The sequence below is a fragment of the Parasteatoda tepidariorum genome, chromosome 9 (genome assembly GCF_982258835.1).
Source record: "Parasteatoda tepidariorum strain Cologne lab strain chromosome 9, Ptep-v5.0, whole genome shotgun sequence".
NCBI classification, from domain to species: domain Eukaryota; kingdom Metazoa; phylum Arthropoda; class Arachnida; order Araneae; family Theridiidae; genus Parasteatoda; species Parasteatoda tepidariorum.
The window spans coordinates 82,967,476-82,987,236 of NC_141763.1; the positions used below are offsets into that span (position 1 = coordinate 82,967,476).

Sequence of the window (19,761 nt, forward strand, 5' to 3'; positions counted from 1 at the left end):
TAAAATAAAAAAAGCAGTAAAAAGGACATTTTTTTTTTCAAAATTAGAGGAAATAACAAATTTGAAAAAAAGGCAATGAAGATGCCATAATTTTTGTAAAATGACAAGCCATGAGTAACAAATTTCTTAATAGAGATTATTAATAGAGAGCATTGCCACAATATGCTCAAATTTTACGCATATGAGATTGAATCGAATTACATGGTGATCCGTGTGGAATGATATGAAGATCAACAGCATTTCCATCAAAGGAATTCACCGAAAACAGTAATAATATTTCCCAGGAAGCAATGTGTTGAACTTTTATCTTACGGAAGCGGTCTGGGATAGAAAAAACTTTAACACGTTTCAATAACAACGGTATTAAAAAATGGAAAACATGCTCATTTAGCCACTCTTAAAACAAATGGCAACTTTCAATACGTGTATTTTAATAGTACTATTTGTTGACATTTTTCATTCTGAATTGATTTTAGGTGGTGAGTAATTAATTCATTTTGAAACCTTGTTTGCTTTAATATGCGTTATGATATTAATTTTAGAATTTCGCCATTGTTTTTATAAATAAATTATACTTCTCTAATTCTAAATTTCCTTAGCTACTCAAGATTTTTTTTAAGGTTTTTTTTTAATACTTGGTAAAGTCAAACTCTTTTGTACTGGAAAGTTTTAAATTTTTTTTTCACCCACTAACTAAAATTTAGGTGCTAATAATTTTATATTGCGATAACGAATTTGGCCGTTTTTATATTCTATTATAAAGGAGGCCAATGATTTAGCTTAATATATGTTGAATATGATTAACAGATGGGGAACCAGTGTCCATTTTATGTATGTATTTTTTCAGGCGCTGTAATTGCCAAATAATATATGTCTTGGTATTTTTTTAACTATGAAAAATAGTCTAATAGTTACTAAGATATATCTAATAGTTACTAATAGTTATAGATTATCAGAGTTACATTTGTACTAAAATAAAAAACTCAAAAGAAGGAGTTTAAAAAATTTTATTAATTCAAATTCAAAAATTTACTAATAATTGATTTTGTAAATTAAAAAAATTTCAATCAGGAATAACTGTTTCTCTTAGATATAAATAACTGCAAATCTAAATAGAAAAAATTAGTGAATGCTGATATTTTCCAGGAAATGCATGAAAATCAAAGGTCAAATACCACTTATTTATCTCTTACAGTAAAAAATTTCGATATTCTTTACTAAATCAAATAATACACATCGGGGAAGAAGGCTATCTTCCATAGACATAATGTACACCGTTTCTCAAGGCTTCTTACGGTCCCTGTGTATAAAGGAAAAGCAACATTTCACAGCCGCAGCCGTTATTGTAACGGGTTTTCACCTTCATTACCTCCTAACCATAACCTTTCCCTAACCATTACTGGTGGTTTGCTCAGCATTTTTGCACTTTTCATAAACAGTACTTTACTATTAATTACGATATATATTTAATAATACATTTATGTCATCTATGTTGAATAAATCTGCTAACATATTTTGAGATGGAAAGAAAGAATAAATTGGCGGTTGACAGGAGACGGCGTACGCAATCGTACATGCAGAGTTCGTTAGGGAAGGTCTCTCACATTTCTAATTTTCATTTTAAAATGAAAATTAGAAATTTTAAAATAATTCAGCTATTCTATATATTAAAATTCTGGAAACTATACATAGTATTGACCCTTTTAACATAGCACTACACTGCACTATCATAACACTACACTTTAACATAGCACTACACTAGTTACGTTAAGAAATAATCTAATATTAATTATCTAATAATAAGGTATCTTAATTTTTTCACAAAATTAATGCATAAAACTACTGTTAAAAACTGATTAATAATGATGATGACAAATACAAACAAGAAAAAATCTCAAGTCAAAATAAATCTGAGTTTAAACTAAAACTCTTGCAGATTTAACTATATGTATACATATTAAATAAGCTAGTTACATAATTTATTCCTATTTAATAGTTAAAAACTAAAGCTTATGAGAATTAGCAGCAATAATCAGAAAATCTTAAGCAAACAAAGTTTACAATAACTACAAATTTAATCATTAGACATAATTTAATAAACAGACATTAGTATTGATAAATACAATCTAATTATAGATTAAAAATTAATTTCTGAACGTTTTTAAACAATGCATGCCTTTCCATAACTAAAGAAAAAAATTAGATGTAGGTTAAGAATATGTAACAAATTCTAAATAAAATAAGACATTATTATAAACATGAAACAAGAGTTAAAAATAGTACTGACGCTTAAATTTTTATACATCAAAATTAAAGATAACCATTTTGAAACTTTTTTTATAGCATTTAATGCACTTAACTCGTAAAATCTACTGTAAAATCTCGTACTATGAAAACTACATAAATTAGGAATATGTCCCTTAGAAGCGCTATATAAATTTATTTATTTCAATAATAAACTAAAAATCTTGCCGTCTTAAATTCACATAGGAAATGCCATTGAAATGGTTCGTTCGAAAAAATGTTTGGAACGCGTTTGGAAGGAGGCGGGGTGAAATACGTCATCACTGTCCCTGTCTATACAAGCACACATGTCGTACCTCCTGACTGTCACTATGCGCATGCGCTGGGTCTTAGTAGATATGACGCTCTGATAGATATGATTATCATTATTTCTTAATTTTTAATATTCGTGTTCTTTTTTGGTATATCATGTTATACACATGCATACCAATCAAAATAAATTAAATATAATTTAATTTTTTACATAATGCTTCCAACTATATTTAAAAAATACCTTTTATTTGCCTAAAAATAAGATAATAACGGAATGATTTACAGTTTGCAAAATTGAAATTACTGATTATATTGAAACTGTTGATAATATGCATTTAAAAAAAGAAAACAGATATGCATATTCTGTTGCTAAGCATGCCAGTTATTTTAAATAAAAAATTTCTTAAAATATCAATATCTAAGAACATATAAAATTTATCGTTATATTTATTTTAACATCTTAAAATTTTTTTGACTTTGTTTACAAATCTTTTTGTTGCAAAAAACCCCCAATTGTTTTATATTTGATAATATTACTAAGTTGTTAAGGTTAGTTTTCAATACTTTTACAAAAATTTTTTAGTACTTAGCATTAGAGTTGAGGAAACTTACTGAAAGATACTTGCTTTTTTGGTCAACTTATTGGAATTTCTAAAACACCTCAAGACAGCTAAACTTATTTAAGCAATCAACATACTACATGGAGAAAAAAATTCTTCGTAAATTAGCGCACTATATGGTCATGACGTATCTGGTAAAAAAAAAATTATTTTGTTCACGATGACATACCTACAAACTACGTTTTCAGCAAAATTCACTGAAATTAAATGTCTATAAAGTATGGCATGAGAGTCTATGGATCGGGGAGCTTAGATTTTATTTTTTTAACCAGTCATAACTAGGGGAGAAGGAGGACAAGTGTGGACATTTTTCACAAATTAGTCAAAAGAACCTTATTAAATATAATTTGTAACTCATGAAATAATTTTAAACATTAATTTGGATATTTTGCTGCATTCCTGTTTATACCTGAACTTAAAAAGTTGTTTAGTTCTTCCATAATATTTTTTTAAATTTTTGTTTAGGTTTATTCTAGCCCCCCCCCCCCTACAAAGCACTAGGGTATACACAAGCTATGAAGCTAGTGTAGAGAATTTTAATACCTTGTTAAGTAGCCATTTATTGCAAGTCAGAAAGCTATATCAATAGAAAATTAAATTAATTCCAATCTGAACCATATTGGCGGATATATATTGACATATATCAATTAAAATACTAATTTGTAATAGTGTATTTCACTATACTTTGAACAAAAATCGATCCATTTGAAAATCATAATTCAATTTGGTTTATTTATCAAATATTTTGAATTTCTTTTTTTTTTTTTAATTAAAAAATAGAATTGTCAACTTTAAATGTATGTTGAGATACAGAGTCTTGGTCTACCAGTCACTGGTGATGGAAGCGTGGTAACGATTTCTTCTCTTTAGATTTGAGAAATGTTTTTTTTTTTCAAGAGAAATGGAAAATTCATGATTAGAGGAACTTATATCCATTTTTTTTTTCTTAAGAATTTCACATCTCAGCCTCAAAATCAATAAACAACTTCCACTCCTCTACCAACATAATTCACAACAATTAAAACTCTTTCTATTATATAAATACAAGGGCTATTTTTTTTCAAGGTCCAATCGGTCGCTAAGAGGAAATCACAGTTAGAATCAAGAAAATTTCACATGGAACAATTTGATACAACATAAGCTACTTTTCGGCATGATCACCGTTCCGATTCATACATTTGTCGTAGCGTGGTGTCAATTTTCCAATACCTTCATTATAGAAAGCAGCCGCTTGTGTTTTTAGCCAATTCTTTACGCTGGTTTGCAGCTCGTTGTTTGTGGCGAAAGTTTGTCCTCTTAGCCAGCTTTTCTTCAATTTCGTAATGGACCCATGTTTCATCTTCTGTGACAATTTTGTCCAAAATCTTATCTTCATCGTGATGGTAGTGCTGGAGGAAGGTTAATGCGGTGCCCATTCGTTAAGTTTTGTGATGGTCAGACAGCATCTTGGGAACCCATTTCGCGCAGAATTTGCGGTACTCGAGTCTTTCATTCACAATGGTATAGAGAGCTGACCTTGATTTTCGGAATCAATTCACTCAACCTAGAAATTGTGAACCGACGATTTCCGCGAATCGCCTGATCCACGCCCTAAACAAGATCATCGGTTGACACTGACTTCCTTCCCCGGCCGCCTGCATCATGAACATCGGTGCATCCAGCATCAAAGTTCCTGCACCATTTCCGCACATTGCTATCACTCATGAACGCTTCTCCGTACACTTCACTCATTCGTCTATGAATTTCAACTGCATTGCTACCTTCAGCATGCAGAAATTGAATGACTGAACGCAATTTGTTTTTCACATTTGGCGGGAGGCTCTATTTTTCGAAGCATGTTTATGTGCTCCATGCGTACTCAAAAATGACAACCGCTAATCCTCGCTTTCCCCTGGCCAACTACAGAAACAGCACAAGACGTCTGCCCACAGACCTAGCTGATTTTCCCCAGAGTTTTCCTTCAGCGACCAATCGGACCTTGAAAAAAAATAACCCTCGTATATACACATCAGACCAACATTAGAGATATGTTTGTTTACGCCCCCGTCCCCCTAATGTTGAAAATTTTGAAATATGCAGAAATATTAAAATTGATAAAAAAAAATTAAAAAAAAAAAAAAACAGTATCACACATAGCATTCATTTCGGCTTATCCTGTATCTACTAAATTTCGTCATTATAAGGGACTTTTGTTCGCAGAGAGCGAGAAGTGTGAGGATGAATTCCAGTGCCGAGATGGTACCTGCATTCCAAGCATCTGGAGATGCGATTCTCAAGAGGATTGCTTCTTCGGGGACGATGAATGGAATTGTGAATATGACGAACAAATCCATTTCGTGTGCAACAACGGGCAGAGCATTCTGAAGGCATATGTCTGCGACGGACGACCCCACTGCTACGACTTAACGGATGAAGAAAATTGCAGTAACTATAGATTTTATTTTTAAACGATGTAACTTATTTTATCTTATTTTTAAACGATATGAGTTATTTCTCAAGTCTTAAGGATGTTTAACAAAGGATCTTAGGTCATTCGAACTATTTAGCAAGCAATCAGCTACTGTTATAACTGTTATGAGTATGAAACTGTTAGATTACGATTTGTCCAACTAAACTCGGATTATAAATATGGTGCAGCAAGAAAAAAAAAACTAATTTCAGTCAGCCTGCTACTTTTATAACTGTTGTGAGTTGGAAACAGTTAGTTTATGTTTTGACCAAACATACTGATAATATGATGCAAAAAAAAACTATAGTCAGTTAGCAACTTTTAAAACTCTTATGAGTTCCAAACTGTTGGATTTCACTTTGCTGATAATTAATATGCTCTAATGAATTAGTCTTTTCGGATAAATGAATTTCATGTGCAAATTTTTTCCATTCGCTTAAAAGTTCACATGATAAAGCAAAATAAGCAGAAAGTTCACGAGATATAGGGAAACATGCAAAGAGTGCACTTAAAAAGTAATATTAAAAGGCCTAACCTTCCGATCATTATCTAAACTATTAGAACCATGTTATCCAGACTGCGGTTACCTTCCTCCTCCCCTATATATGCGTATATATATATATATATATATATATATATATATATATATATATAGATATATATATATATAGATATATATATATATATATATATATATATATATATATATATATATATATATATATATATATATATATATATATATATATATATATATATATATATATATATATATATATATATATATATATATATATATATGTAATAACAGGGCTCCAACCCTGTTATCAGTGTTGTATTTAGCTTGAAATAATTGCAGTCATAAGCCATCAGACGTTCTAAACAGGTTTATTTAAATATAGGCTGGTATTGCTAACAGTTTACGTCCACACTCCCTATGGGAGGGGAATGGACAAGACTTCTGACAATTCCTGAACAGCTTATCAGGATCAAATCAAGATGAAAAGGACACGCAAAACTATGCGTTCTTACCTTTTATACCAACATAGATTTGAAGTAAAAAGGCACATTCGTACATTCCTTGTAACCTTACGCATTAAGGAAAATCATTTCTGCTTCCTTATATGGTATTGAAAAAGGGAACGATTCTAAAAATAACTCTTCCTTTGAAATATAAATCTATTTATATTTCAATGGTATGTTTTCAGCCTTGAATTCCCAAAATAGAATCTCTCTACGCTTATTCTTTAACAAAGACATTTTATGAAAACGAAAGAGATTTAATTCTTTTATTAATACAAAAGTATTTACTTTGTATTACATATATATATATATATATATATATATATATATATATATATATATATATATATATATATATATATATATATATATATATATATATATATATATATATATATATATATATATATATATATATATATATATATATATATATATATATATATATATATATATAATAAATAAATAAATACAAGAAAACACTAAGAAAGTTAAGAAAAACAATAAGTAACATTTATTGCGCTTAAGCTGCAAGTAAACAGCACTCATTAGATAAGTTCAAAATGAAGAATAAAACAAAGAAAAATTATAGACATATGAAAAAAAGGGGGTGGGAAATAATAAGTAAAAAAAAAAAAAAAAAAAAAAAACAACAAACAATATTTTATTTAAAAAAAAAAAAAAAAAAAAAAAAAAAGTGAAATGTTAATTAAAAAACCGGAAAAAAAGCCGGAAAAAAAAAGATATAATCTTTTCTTCAGCCCACACGATTATATCCGCAAAACAGAGTGCTTTCTGATATTGTATCAATAAAGCCAAAGCAAAATATATTAATACAATAGTGTGAGGAGCACTCAAAAAAATTTTTTTATAAAATAACTACGTAAAAATAGATCATAAAAAGTAAATATAACATGTAAAAACAGATAATAAAATAAAATAAAAAGAAAAAATAAAATAAAAATAAAAAACATAAAAAGGGGGACTATAAAGCGAGTAGCAAAATCATAACAACTTACATGGACAGTTATTTTTCAAGAATGATTTAAAAATGTTTTCGCAGAAAGATTGCCAGATTACAAAATATGAAAACAAAAGCGCAAATTGAGTGTAACAAAAGGGTTCTAAAGTGTCGTTCTTACTGCACTGCTGAAGTGATTTGTTATTCTGAGTTTTGATTTGTTAGTTACCAAGGATGGGCCCGAAATGGATGTGCACAAGGTAATATTATACTGGATAATTTTAAAAATTGATCATAAATAGTTTTAGAAGATAGATGTTTATTTAAGAAAAATATAAAATAGAAAAGAGAAACATAAATTGCCTGCTTTGTAAATAATTTTAGCCGCGGATTTGCACGATATGGATTAGTACATAGAAAAATTATTTAAATTATCAAAGAAAAAATTTTAATAGATAATTTTTAACACGGATTTGCCCGAAATGGATTTGCACATGGAAAAATTAACAAAGAAAAAATTTTAGCAGATAATTTTAACCACGGATTTGCCCGAAATGGATTTGCACATGGAATTGTATAAATTAATAAAGAAATTTTTAGCAAACAATTTATCCACGGATTTGCCCGAAATGGATTTGCACATGGAAAAACTGTATAGATTAACAAGATAACTGTTAGATTAACTTTTTCGATAAGATCAAATTTCACAACATATTTGAAAATTTTAAAGCTTTATTTCCATTAAAAGATTTTAACATTATTAAAAGTTTTAAATATAACAAATCACTTGGTAGAACCATTTTTAACTATAATGATATAAGCAAAAATTTAGGGAGTATTAATATATCCGATTTTGAATGTCACTGTGAGGAGGATAAATATTTTGATTTTGTTGATAAACATCATAAACATATTATCACTGGTAATTTAAATATTATAGAAAACTTGGAACTTAGGAATTTAATGATAAAAGGCACAAAATTTAGACCCATTTACCATATATCAATCAATAAGATTCTAAAATACTTTCTTAATGATCTCAATAGTTTTTGTTTAAAGATATCAAATAGATTCTCTTTACCTTTAGGTATGCTAACAGAATGGAAATGGGAAGTTTATTATTACTTTAAAAACTTTATTTTCAATAATAAGGATAATTTAAATAAGAATAACAATTCAACAAATTTTTCTAATATTGTTCAATCAATTAAGCAACTTCAAAAAAATTTTGTAATTACTCCCATAGACAAAGCTAACAATAATTATGCTATATTCTGTAAAAAATTCTATGCTGAACTTTTAAATACGGAATTAAAAAATAGTAAAAATTTTGAACTTAGTAATTTCAATAATAATATTGCCATTAAAAAAATTTTAGCTTTTTACAAGAGATTAAAAATTAAAATTAGCAATATACAATTTCCTTACTTAATTATCAGTCCTAAATTTCATAAAATTCCAGTAAAATTTAGAACTATCACATGTGGGTCGAATACTTATTTAACTAAACCTGGCACCATTTTCTCTAACTACTTAAATAAGATTATTAACTATATTACTAAAGAAGGTTTCTCTTGGATAATCACTAATAATCAACCGATTTTAGATTTCATTAAACATAATAAAATTAATTCTATTGCGACTTTTGATTTCCAGGATCTTTTCAATAGCATTCCCCTTTCTAAACTAAAAGATGTCCTTTTGAATTATTACCATGATTTTAAAAATATCCTTTGTTGCGATTTTGATTATTGGGAAATTCTGATTAATTTTTGTCTTTTTAGTAATTATCTTTACAATGGAAGGGATATCTTTCTTCAAATTAATGGAATACCACAGGGATCTAATTATTCATCTCTCTTAGCTAACTTATTTTTGCATTATTATGAAAAAAATTTTACTCTGAGTATTAAATTTGTTTTTAGATATATTGATGACTTAATTATCTTTAATTTCCAAGATTTTACTGTTTTATTGAGTGATATATACCCTGAGGAATTAATCTTACTTCGTAATCATGATGATAATATTAATTTCAATTTTTTGGATTTGGGTATTATGAAAGTTGAAAATATCTGCTTTGTTGATTTATACGATAAAAGAAATGATTTTAATTTTAATATTAATAAACTAGTTACTTGGAATTCTAATGTTTCTAGGAGCATCTATTTAAATACCACTTTTAATGAAATGAACAGAATTAAAAGAATGTGTAGTAATATTTATTTATCCAAAATACAAATCGATAAACTCTTTCAAAATCTGATAAAAAACAATGGATACCCAACTAATGTAATAAAATTTTATATAAAATCATTGAATTAATCGTATATTTTGGTGGATATATTTTCTAAAAATTTTTTTTGTTAATTTTTATGATTTTCCCATGTGCAAATCCATTTCAGGCCAAAATTCATTGCCAAAATTATTTACTAAATAATTTCTTTGTTAATTTATGTAATTTTTCCATGTGCAAATCCATTTCGGGCAAATCCGTGGCTATAATTATGTACTAAAAATTTTTCTTTGTTAATCTTTCCATGTGCAAATCCATTTCGGGCAAATCCGTGGTTAGAATTATTTACTAAAAATTCCTTTACTAAATAATTTCCCTTGTTAATTTATACAGTTTTTCCATGTGCAAATCCATTTCGGGCAAATCCGTGGATAAATTGTTTGCTAAAAATTTCTTTATTAATTTATACAATTCCATGTGCAAATCCATTTCGGGCAAATCCGTGGTTAAAATTATCTGCTAAAATTTTTTCTTTGTTAATTTTTCCATGTGCAAATCCATTTCGGGCAAATCCGTGTTAAAAATTATCTATTAAAATTTTTTCTTTGATAATTTAAATAATTTTTCTATGTACTAATCCATATCGTGCAAATCCGCGGCTAAAATTATTTACAAAGCAGGCAATTTATGTTTCTCTTTTCTATTTTATATTTTTCTTAAATAAACATCTATCTTCTAAAACTATTTATGATCAATTTTTAAAATTATCCAGTATAATATTACCTTGTGCACATCCATTTCGGGCCCATCCTTGGTAACTAACAAATCAAAACTCAGAATAACAAATCACTTCAGCAGTGCAGTAAGAACGACACTTTAGAACCCTTTTGTTACACTCAATTTGCGCTTTTGTTTTCATATTTTGTAATCTGGCAATCTTTCTGCGAAAACATTTTTAAATCATTCTTGAAAAATAACTGTCCATGTAAGTTGTTATGATTTTGCTACTCGCTTTATAGTCCCCCTTTTTATGTTTTTTATTTTTATTTTATTTTTTCTTTTTATTTTATTTTATTATCTGTTTTTACATGTTATATTTACTTTTTATGATCTATTTTTACGTAGTTATTTTATAAAAAAATTTTTTTGAGTGCTCCTCACACTATTGTATTAATATATTTTGCTTTGGCTTTATTGATACAATATCAGAAAGCACTCTGTTTTGCGGATATAATCGTGTGGGCTGAAGAAAAGATTATATCTTTTTTTTTTTTCCGGCTTTTTTAATTAACATTTCACTTTTTTTTTTTTTTTTTTTTTTTTTAAATAAAATATTGTTTGTTGTTTTTTTTTTTTTTTTTTTTTACTTATTATTTCCCACCCCCTTTTTTTCATATGTCTATAATTTTTCTTTGTTTTATTCTTCATTTTGAACTTATATATATATATATATATATATATATATATATATATATATATATATATATATATATATATATATATATATATATATATATATATATATATATATATATATATATATATATATAAACACAAATTATAAAAACAAAAACTATTAATGGGAAAAACCAAAAGTCTTTCTCAAGACGCGTCTTTTGGTATAATTTAATGCAATATTTCTGAGCAAAGAACAATTATCCAAATATGAAAATCATTCTTTATATGCGTCGATATCGAACCAAACCCCGTCACCGTATTTCGTATGGTATTTTCATGTGCGGTTAACCATGACCTTCCTAAACAAATTCCAATGGTACGACACGGCTTGTTATTTTGATTATCTGAGCTTCATAAATTTTCGCCTAATTTTACTGTAGTATACTTAAGTGAAACAAAAATTTTTTTATTTTGGCCAACCCTTATAGAGCCGTCAGTAAGAGCAGAGGATTGGTTTTATTTTAAGTTTGATTAGCAGCCTTTGATGCTTATTGAAAAACAAAAATGTTCTGACCGCAAGGATGAATGAAGAACTGATATTTGATGCTTTTGCTTTTCTCTATTTCAGTAATAATAGTTGTTTTTTAATGGTTTGTGTCACATTAATATCATACGACATTTTGATTTTTGAATGTTATTTTGCTCAAGTATATACACTTAAAAATATATACTGTTAGAGACTATCATGCACATTATGTCCGCGTAACTCATTACAATAATTTAAAGCTACTTTTCGAAGGTTCTTTCGCGTGAAATTGTGCTTTTTTGCGAATAATATGCCATTTTTATAAATGATGTGAGTTCTCAACAGTTACTCATAACTTTTAGATCAAGTTCAGCCTATCTTTAGCCAGCGCCTTCGATATTTATTCTGAACAAGGCACAAAACGTCTATATAGAGAAAAGTCACAGCTGTAAGAAAATTAAAAGCGTTCATGGTCCAGTTTTTTAATCTTTTTAAAAATCTTTTCTAATGCTGCATTATCTGGGCTCATAAAAATTTGCAAAAAATGGAAATAATTCATTAATTTTGTTGATTTTTATTTGAGGGGGAAAATATCGCCAAATTTTCGATTTTTAAAACAGAACAACTTTGAAAGTATATTAATTGCTTGTCTGTGCTAAAGCTCAGATAATTCTTTATAGCAAGATGGCATATACAGAGTAAAATTATAGCCAATGGCGGATAAAGCGGGCGAAGGTCACAGGGGTCATAACCCCCCCCCCAAAAAAAAAAGTTAGAAAAAAATAAAAATGATAATTTTTTCAATAATTTGCAAAAGAAATTAACTATTTCAAAAATTATTTAAGGGGGCATATACACCGATGTAGGTTGGAAAAGTCAATTTTTTCCTCATCTAATTATGTTCTTCACTGTTTCAAGACTTGTAAGCAGGACTTGAAGTGCCCAACGATCTTTCCAAGGTTATTAATGCCTGTGACATCGATTTGTACTCATCAATCAAATGTTGTTGAGAATTTTAATAACTCTACCAGTTAGTGCAGCAAAAGCAGAACGTTCCTTTTCAACTCTTCGACGTCTCTAAACTTGGCTTAGAGCAACTCAAAATCAAGAACGATTAAATGGATTCGCATTATTAAACATTCATCGAGAAATTGATTTGGATGTTGAAAAAATCATTGACAGATTTGCCAAAGTTTCTAAGAAACTCATTACATTTATTATTTAAAGACTTTGAATACTTTTTATGTATTGAATATTATTTATGTTTTGTTCTATTGTTCATTATGAAAAGAATAAATGAGAAGACTAGCATTAAAAACCCCAGCTTTTTTCTTTCAAAAAAATTACGTAAAAATTCTTTTTTTATAAAAAAAAAAAAAATAATTGTGGGGAGGGGGAATTAGAGTCTATGACCCTTCCCAGGAAAAATTTCTGGAACCGTCCCTGATCATAGCTTTGCTATAATTGAGAGACATTTTAAACCGTGGCTTTTTTTATTTTCCTTGGCAGAAGAACTTATTATTTATATTTCAGCTAGTAGCAACTGCGTTGGATTCTACTGTCCTGAAGGATCGTGCTTTCCTTTAACTTACGAGTGTGATGAGGAGATGGATTGTGAGGATGGTCGTGATGAGCACAATTGCACAATGTCGTGTGATGGATTTAAATGCTCTGATAACATCAACTGTATAGCGAATGACAACATTTGTGATGGAAATGACGATTGTCCTGATGGCTCCGACGAGATGGATTGTGGTCAGTAAATTTTTAATCACAGAGCAAACGCATACGAATGTATTATTTCCAATGCATAGTGTGAAAACAAAACATAATCCCCAACTAACTTTTGATCTAACAATCGCTTTTTCATAATTCAAAAAAAAAGACTTATCAAAGAAATTTTCTTTAATTAGTGTTAAATATAAAGTATTTGGTGATGTACTGCAATACATGAATACACTTTCTATGAATATACGTAGATTTATTCATAAGTTTGTTTATTTTATTTTAAATTTTTTTTGTTGTCATTTTTAACTTTGCTGTTTTCAAATTGGGCGGTCGTGCGAAACACGTGTTTTGCATAAAAGAGTACTCTTTAATTTCATTCAAAGATTGGAGGAAAAAAATCGTTGTTTTTAAGAAAAAATAATAAATTTTCCTTTTGTTTATTTAAAACACTTCTTATAAACATTCTTAATAAAAACCCTGAATTACTATTGTTTAGTGTACTTTTTCCTATATATTTTTAATTGAGTCAGAACGAAGCTCCCTTGTAAACCACATTTCTTTTAAAAATGTAAAAATAAATAATTCATTGGGCGCTTTGAGATTTTTAACATAATTGGCAGTCTAAATAACATCAAAGCGATTTTTGTATTTTACTCTGCAGGAATCCAAAAATCGAAAGAAAACAGGAATGAAGCAAGAAAAATTATTATTTTTTAATTATATTTATTTAATTAACTTTTATGTGTCCCATCACGGGTTCAAATATATAAAAAAGTAATAATAAATTTAAATAATAATAAGGAGAAAAAGAAATAAATAAATAAACAACTGAATTTGCTTAATTTTATTAAGAAAAATTCCATCTCGAAAATCCAAGTAGGAAATTGAATAAAAATTTCGGGGCTTACGTACTTGTCATAGAAAATATACAGAGTGTGTTAAATGCTAAAAACAAAATAATTACGCTACGAAAGGATTTTTTTTTAATTTTAGAGCAGAAATATGTTTTTATTCATAGAGAGACAAAATAAAAACAGTGTTAAATGGAGAATTTATTACAAAAAAATATATCTAAAAAAAATTTATGAAATATTTTTCACTTATAATTGCTGTGTTAGGATAAAAGTGGCTATTCATATTCCTGGAAGAAATGGCCATTTTATTCTTCAGTTATCAAAATAATACCCCCCCCCCCTGGATTATTCTCTTTAATTTGGTTAATATTGCAACCGATTATAAAAGGACAATTTCATAATAAGTGAAGAATAACAAAGTGAAAATATTTCCCAACTTTTGTTCTTTTTATTTTTCCTTCTAGTTTTTTTCGTTAATAAGTTTTTCTTTGCATGAAAAAAAAATCTTTTTTATTTAAAATAAAAAAATTCTTTTTGCAGTATTGTTATTCTGTATTTAACATTTAACAGTTAGTATCTTTTCCTTGAAAAGCACATAACAGGAAAGTTATTTCACTTAAGCAAAGAAATTTTTGTTCAATTTTCCTCAGTGGTTCTCGAGAAAAAAAATTTTATAATAAATAAGAGCGAAAAGATTCAATTGCTTACGAATAACTGAGCATTTTTTTTTTACGAAACCAATGACTAAACATTGTTTTATAAAAATTTTTTAATTTTCTATATTTCTAGTTACAGATGAGAAATTTTTGAATCAGACGTCAGATTTATGTAACTGTTCAATAAATAACATTTTCGATAGGTTGAAAATCGTAAACAATGGGGACATTTCAGTAGACTTAATATGTAAATTGATGAAAAGCTTCGTTCGCTTCAAATACATATAAATAGGAAATAACAGTCGATATGCTTCAAGCTCTATTAAAATAATCTCCCATTTTCAAGACTTGGCAAACTTGAATGAAAAGAAACAAAAATGATTTTAAATATAAAATGTAAAATTGCCAATTAAAATTTAAAGAAAGGTGAAGAACAAAACTAGAGAAACCACATTTTTTTCTCTTTGGGCTACTGGAATTTTTCTAATTTTGTTCCCTGCAATTTTGTTTTCCTTTTTTTTCATATGTTTTCTTTTTATTCACGTCTGTAAAGTCTTGAAAATGGACGCCTATTTTTGGAGCGCTTGAAGCATGTCGACTGTTATTTCCTATTCATATATTTTTGAAGCAAATGAAGTTTTTGATCAGGTAATATCTTACCTCTTAAGTTTCTTGGGATCATTTAAGTCATTTTTTCTAAGTATTCAAAAGAAAAAAATTAATTGAAGCTTCAACTGTGGATAATGTTTTCGCCATTAAAAATAATAAAAATACTGTATGGAAAAAAAAACTTTGTAAGATATTTTAATAGTTTAGAAAAAAGGAAACGAAAAAGAAATGAAAAAAAAAAAAAAAAAACAGTTGGACAGACTTTAAAAAAAAAAATAGCATAATATTTTAATAATAGAAATAAAAGAACATACAATAATTACTGCATTTTTTATCTAAAAAAAAATTGATTAAATTTTAAAATTAGTAAAACAAGTGTTTTAAACGTAACAATCCTGTTTCATTCAAATATATTTTTCTTTTGTATCAAGTTCTGTATCATTTTACAGATGGATTAAGAGAGTATCAAGCCAACTCTGAGAATGTGAAGAATGAAAAGAAACGGCGCATGAAAGAGGAAATTTACAGAAAAATCCATTCCAGATCATCTCCAAACTTGTTTGTTTCTTATGGATGATAATAAAAATAATTTTAGAAAAAATGATTGACGGATTGAGTTAATAAGATATAAAAATTTGAATGCATTATCATTCCGAAATATTCTGCGCAGAAAGTTAATTAGGAAGATAAAATATAAAATTCAATAAATAATTATGTTACAATATTAATTGGATACTTGAACTTCAAGAAGAAGATCACGGATCATGTGATCTATGACGTCATTGCTATCTGATCATTTATAAGCGAAATGGCGTGTTAAAGTTGAGCTAAGCTTCACCACATAAGTTAGAACGCTACTTAACTTGAAGCTAATTAATACAGCGCCGTATCTCACATCGAATTTGTTTAAATATTACTATTTCTCGTCCATGTCTTTTATATAACTTAAATATATTATTTGTTTATGCATTTTACGATACATTTTTGATTTGTGTACCTGGAAACTTTGATGCATAATTAGTCTGTTTACGTCTTACATGGCTTCATTTTTTTTTTGAAACCATCATATACAGTGTAACTTTTTTTACGTTATTTCACTTAAGCTTAGCGTAGAGCCAATTTGGGATATTTTTAGGATTCGAAGCATTCAAATATTTTTTATAATGTATTATATTTTTGAAATATATTATATTTCATTTTCCATAGTTATGGCATGTACAAAACTAACAATCAAATCATTAGCGTTTGATGCAATCGATTTATGCTGCTTGAATTAAAATCTGGAGACTAAAATAATCTATCGTCACTTCTAATTACATCCTCTTCTTCATCAGCACTACAGCCCAATGCAGGCCAAGACTCTCTCAGCCTGCTTCTTCCAGGTAGAAGGATTTAATGCTAGGTTTCTCCGATGCTAGGTTTCACTCTTTCCAAATCGCCAACACATACTAAACCCTGAATCTCACATTAATGAGACTGGATTATTTCACTTCTTTTGCAGGTGGGAAGGTAAAATAAGTCATTAGTGGGCAGGTAAAATAAGTCATTTTTTGCATCTACGCTGGCCACTATAAAAAAGTTTCTATCAGCTAAAACAAAAATTTCTTTGGGGATTTTATTTAGAAAACTTTTAACTATATTTTGAATTATTATCTTAAAAGCAAGTGCATATACTACAAAGTTTAGGGATCAATGTAATTAAAAAACAAATTTTTTAAAATTTGCGCTCTTGTTTTTACGAAAAAATATGCATAAAAAATGAAATTCGACTTTTTTCTCTTAGTCTGTAGTACAAAACACATGTGCTCTATTCATTAACACGAATGAAAATTCTAGACAATTATTTTAAAAACAACATGAGATATCCTTTTTACGGTGGTGTAAATTATGAGAAACTCTAATTTTGAGATAAACACATTTAAAGATTTAAAATCAATACATTAACATGGCGCATTTAGTTTGATGAATGTTTTAGTTTAGTCTATCCACTGTTATGATCTTGCACAAAAACTGCTATGACTTTGTAAATAATTAGAGTACAAACAAAAGTAAAGTATTTTTAAAAAAATCTAAGAGTACAAGTATTCTAAATTTACAGCAAACTCAATTTATAAAACTTTGATCAAAATCTTGTTTTCGCACTAGTTTACTAGTTCTTATTGTAACCTTAAAACAATAGTCATAATATATTTTTTTTAAACTTACTCTATTTCTCAAAACTATTTTCATTTGATAGATTATACTTCTGTTTCTCGATTAATCATTAATTATTTTTAAGAAAAATAATCATAATTTATGTTTTAAAACTTAATCTCTGAAACTTAATCTAATTATGAATAATTGTAAAAAATATATTTAGCAATAAGTTAAGTAAGTTAAGTTTATTAAAAAGACCTGGAAATATTTAGTTACATAAAAGGTCAAAGGAATTTTATAGGGATCATGTGTTGACATATATATATATATATATATATATATATATATATATATATATATATATATATATATATATATATATATATATATACACACACTAGGGGAGAGTGGGGTCAATTGTAACATTTTTTACTTAACCATTTTTAACTAACAAAAAATCCAATATATTATTAGTATTAATTGACAGACGAGTAAAGTAGACTATCCTCTACTAGAGAAAAATAAATACCTGATTTTAAATATTATTATATTAGTTATTACCAATTTTTGACAGTCGTGCACTTGTTACAATTGTCCCCACTTACGGGGTCAATTGTAACAGTTCATAAATTCAACTAAAACATAGTTAATTAAACATATTATCATAGTTGTGATATATTTTTTTATTGATCAAAATAGTAGTGATATTTTAGGAGTAAAAATAATAATGAGCAGAAACCTAAAGGGTTAAACTTTTAACTTTAAGGGGTTAAAAATTTTAATTTATGCTGTGAAAGGTGACAAATAAAATAATGCACATGCAACATAATATAAATGATATAGGAAACTATTGGTGGTTCTTAAAGAGTTAAGTAATGGTTTGTAAACATAAGATTATTTATTTTCAGCTGTTACAATCGTCCCTTTACTTATTGTTACAATTGTCCCCAAGACGCCATTTCAGCTTCATTTGTAAAAATCAATGCTAGTTAATTAGCAAAACTAATCTTTTTTTATTGAAAGGTTAATTAAGGTGTCCACTTACATATTCGGTTACTAATTTTTATTTGTTTAAACAAAATTACTTTGTTACAATATAATATTCTAATACCAAAAAAAGTACTTGCGTGGCGTGAAAATATCTTTTGTGATGTAACTCTTTCAAAAGTACATAAAAATGGTTGCCATCAGGGGTGTACATGTAGATTTTTTAAATACACCTTGTGCGCCACCTAGGAACCAAATCTGGAACCCAACACTCGAAATTTTTGCTCTGTTACAATCGTACCCTGTTACAATTGACCCCACTCTCCCCTACTCTCCAATAAGACACTTTCTGTTTTTGAATATTTTTTAAAAAATTTCACATGAATTGCAAAAAGGATTCTTTTATAACTTTAGAGATGTTTAGTTCATGCGAGTTTTCATACTTAACGATGCGATTTATGGCTTTCAGAGGTTTGAGAGACCAACAATGCGATTTATGGCTTTCAGAGGTTTGAGAGACCAACAATAAATTACGAAAGAAAACAAGTATTTCTGGACACTCGCAATGTCCGAAAATTAAGCAATAAGCTTGTAACTTATATCGATTACTGAAATTGTTATTTTTAACTGTATGAAATTTCGTAAATTTAAAGTAAATTTTTATAGAGTTATGGACATTTTTATAAAAAACAAATTTTTTTTTGCCTTATGATCTTTTTTTTTCTTTTTTTTTTGGCTATATCTTTATAAATATTTAAAGGAATTAGACATAAGGTTTTGAGCAATTTAAAATTAACTGCGAAATTATTAAGTTAAAATTTTTAAAAAATTCGCTAAAAACTGCCCTAGATATAAGTATTTGGTGTTAGTTATTTTATATTGTGCATGGGCAGAGAAATTTTCTTTTGAAAACTTTTCATTTTTCATTTCGAAATTTTTTTTCTTCTTATGAAAAACTTATCATAATTTTGTAGTGAATCGTATTTGGCAACTAATGAAAAAAGTTAGATGTGAATATCCTA

At 27.7% G+C, this 19,761-nt stretch overlaps 1 protein-coding gene across 1 annotated transcript; it reads left to right on the forward strand.

Annotated features, from left to right (window-relative positions):
• Positions 1-313: 313 nt before the first annotated feature.
• On the forward strand, positions 314-16,220 carry LOC107437014 (uncharacterized). Its single transcript, XM_043053948.3, has 4 exons — positions 314-479; positions 5,376-5,600; positions 13,303-13,524; positions 16,066-16,220. The coding sequence occupies exons 1-4, from the start codon at positions 407-409 to the stop codon at positions 16,191-16,193; spliced, it is 648 nt and encodes a 215-aa protein (XP_042909882.2). The 5' UTR covers positions 314-406; the 3' UTR covers positions 16,194-16,220.
• Positions 16,221-19,761: the final 3,541 nt, after the last annotated feature.

Bases quoted from the DNA above. Each gene is read 5' to 3' on its own strand.
- LOC107437014 (XM_043053948.3), top strand. From the start codon at position 407: ATGGCAACTTTCAATACGTGTATTTTAATAGTACTATTTGTTGACATT. The intron at 480-5,375 runs GTGAGTAATTAA...TTTTGTTCGCAG, and splicing joins TTCTGAATTGATTTTAGGTG to AGAGCGAGAAGTGTGAGGAT. The intron at 5,601-13,302 runs GTAACTATAGAT...TTTATATTTCAG, and splicing joins AACGGATGAAGAAAATTGCA to CTAGTAGCAACTGCGTTGGA.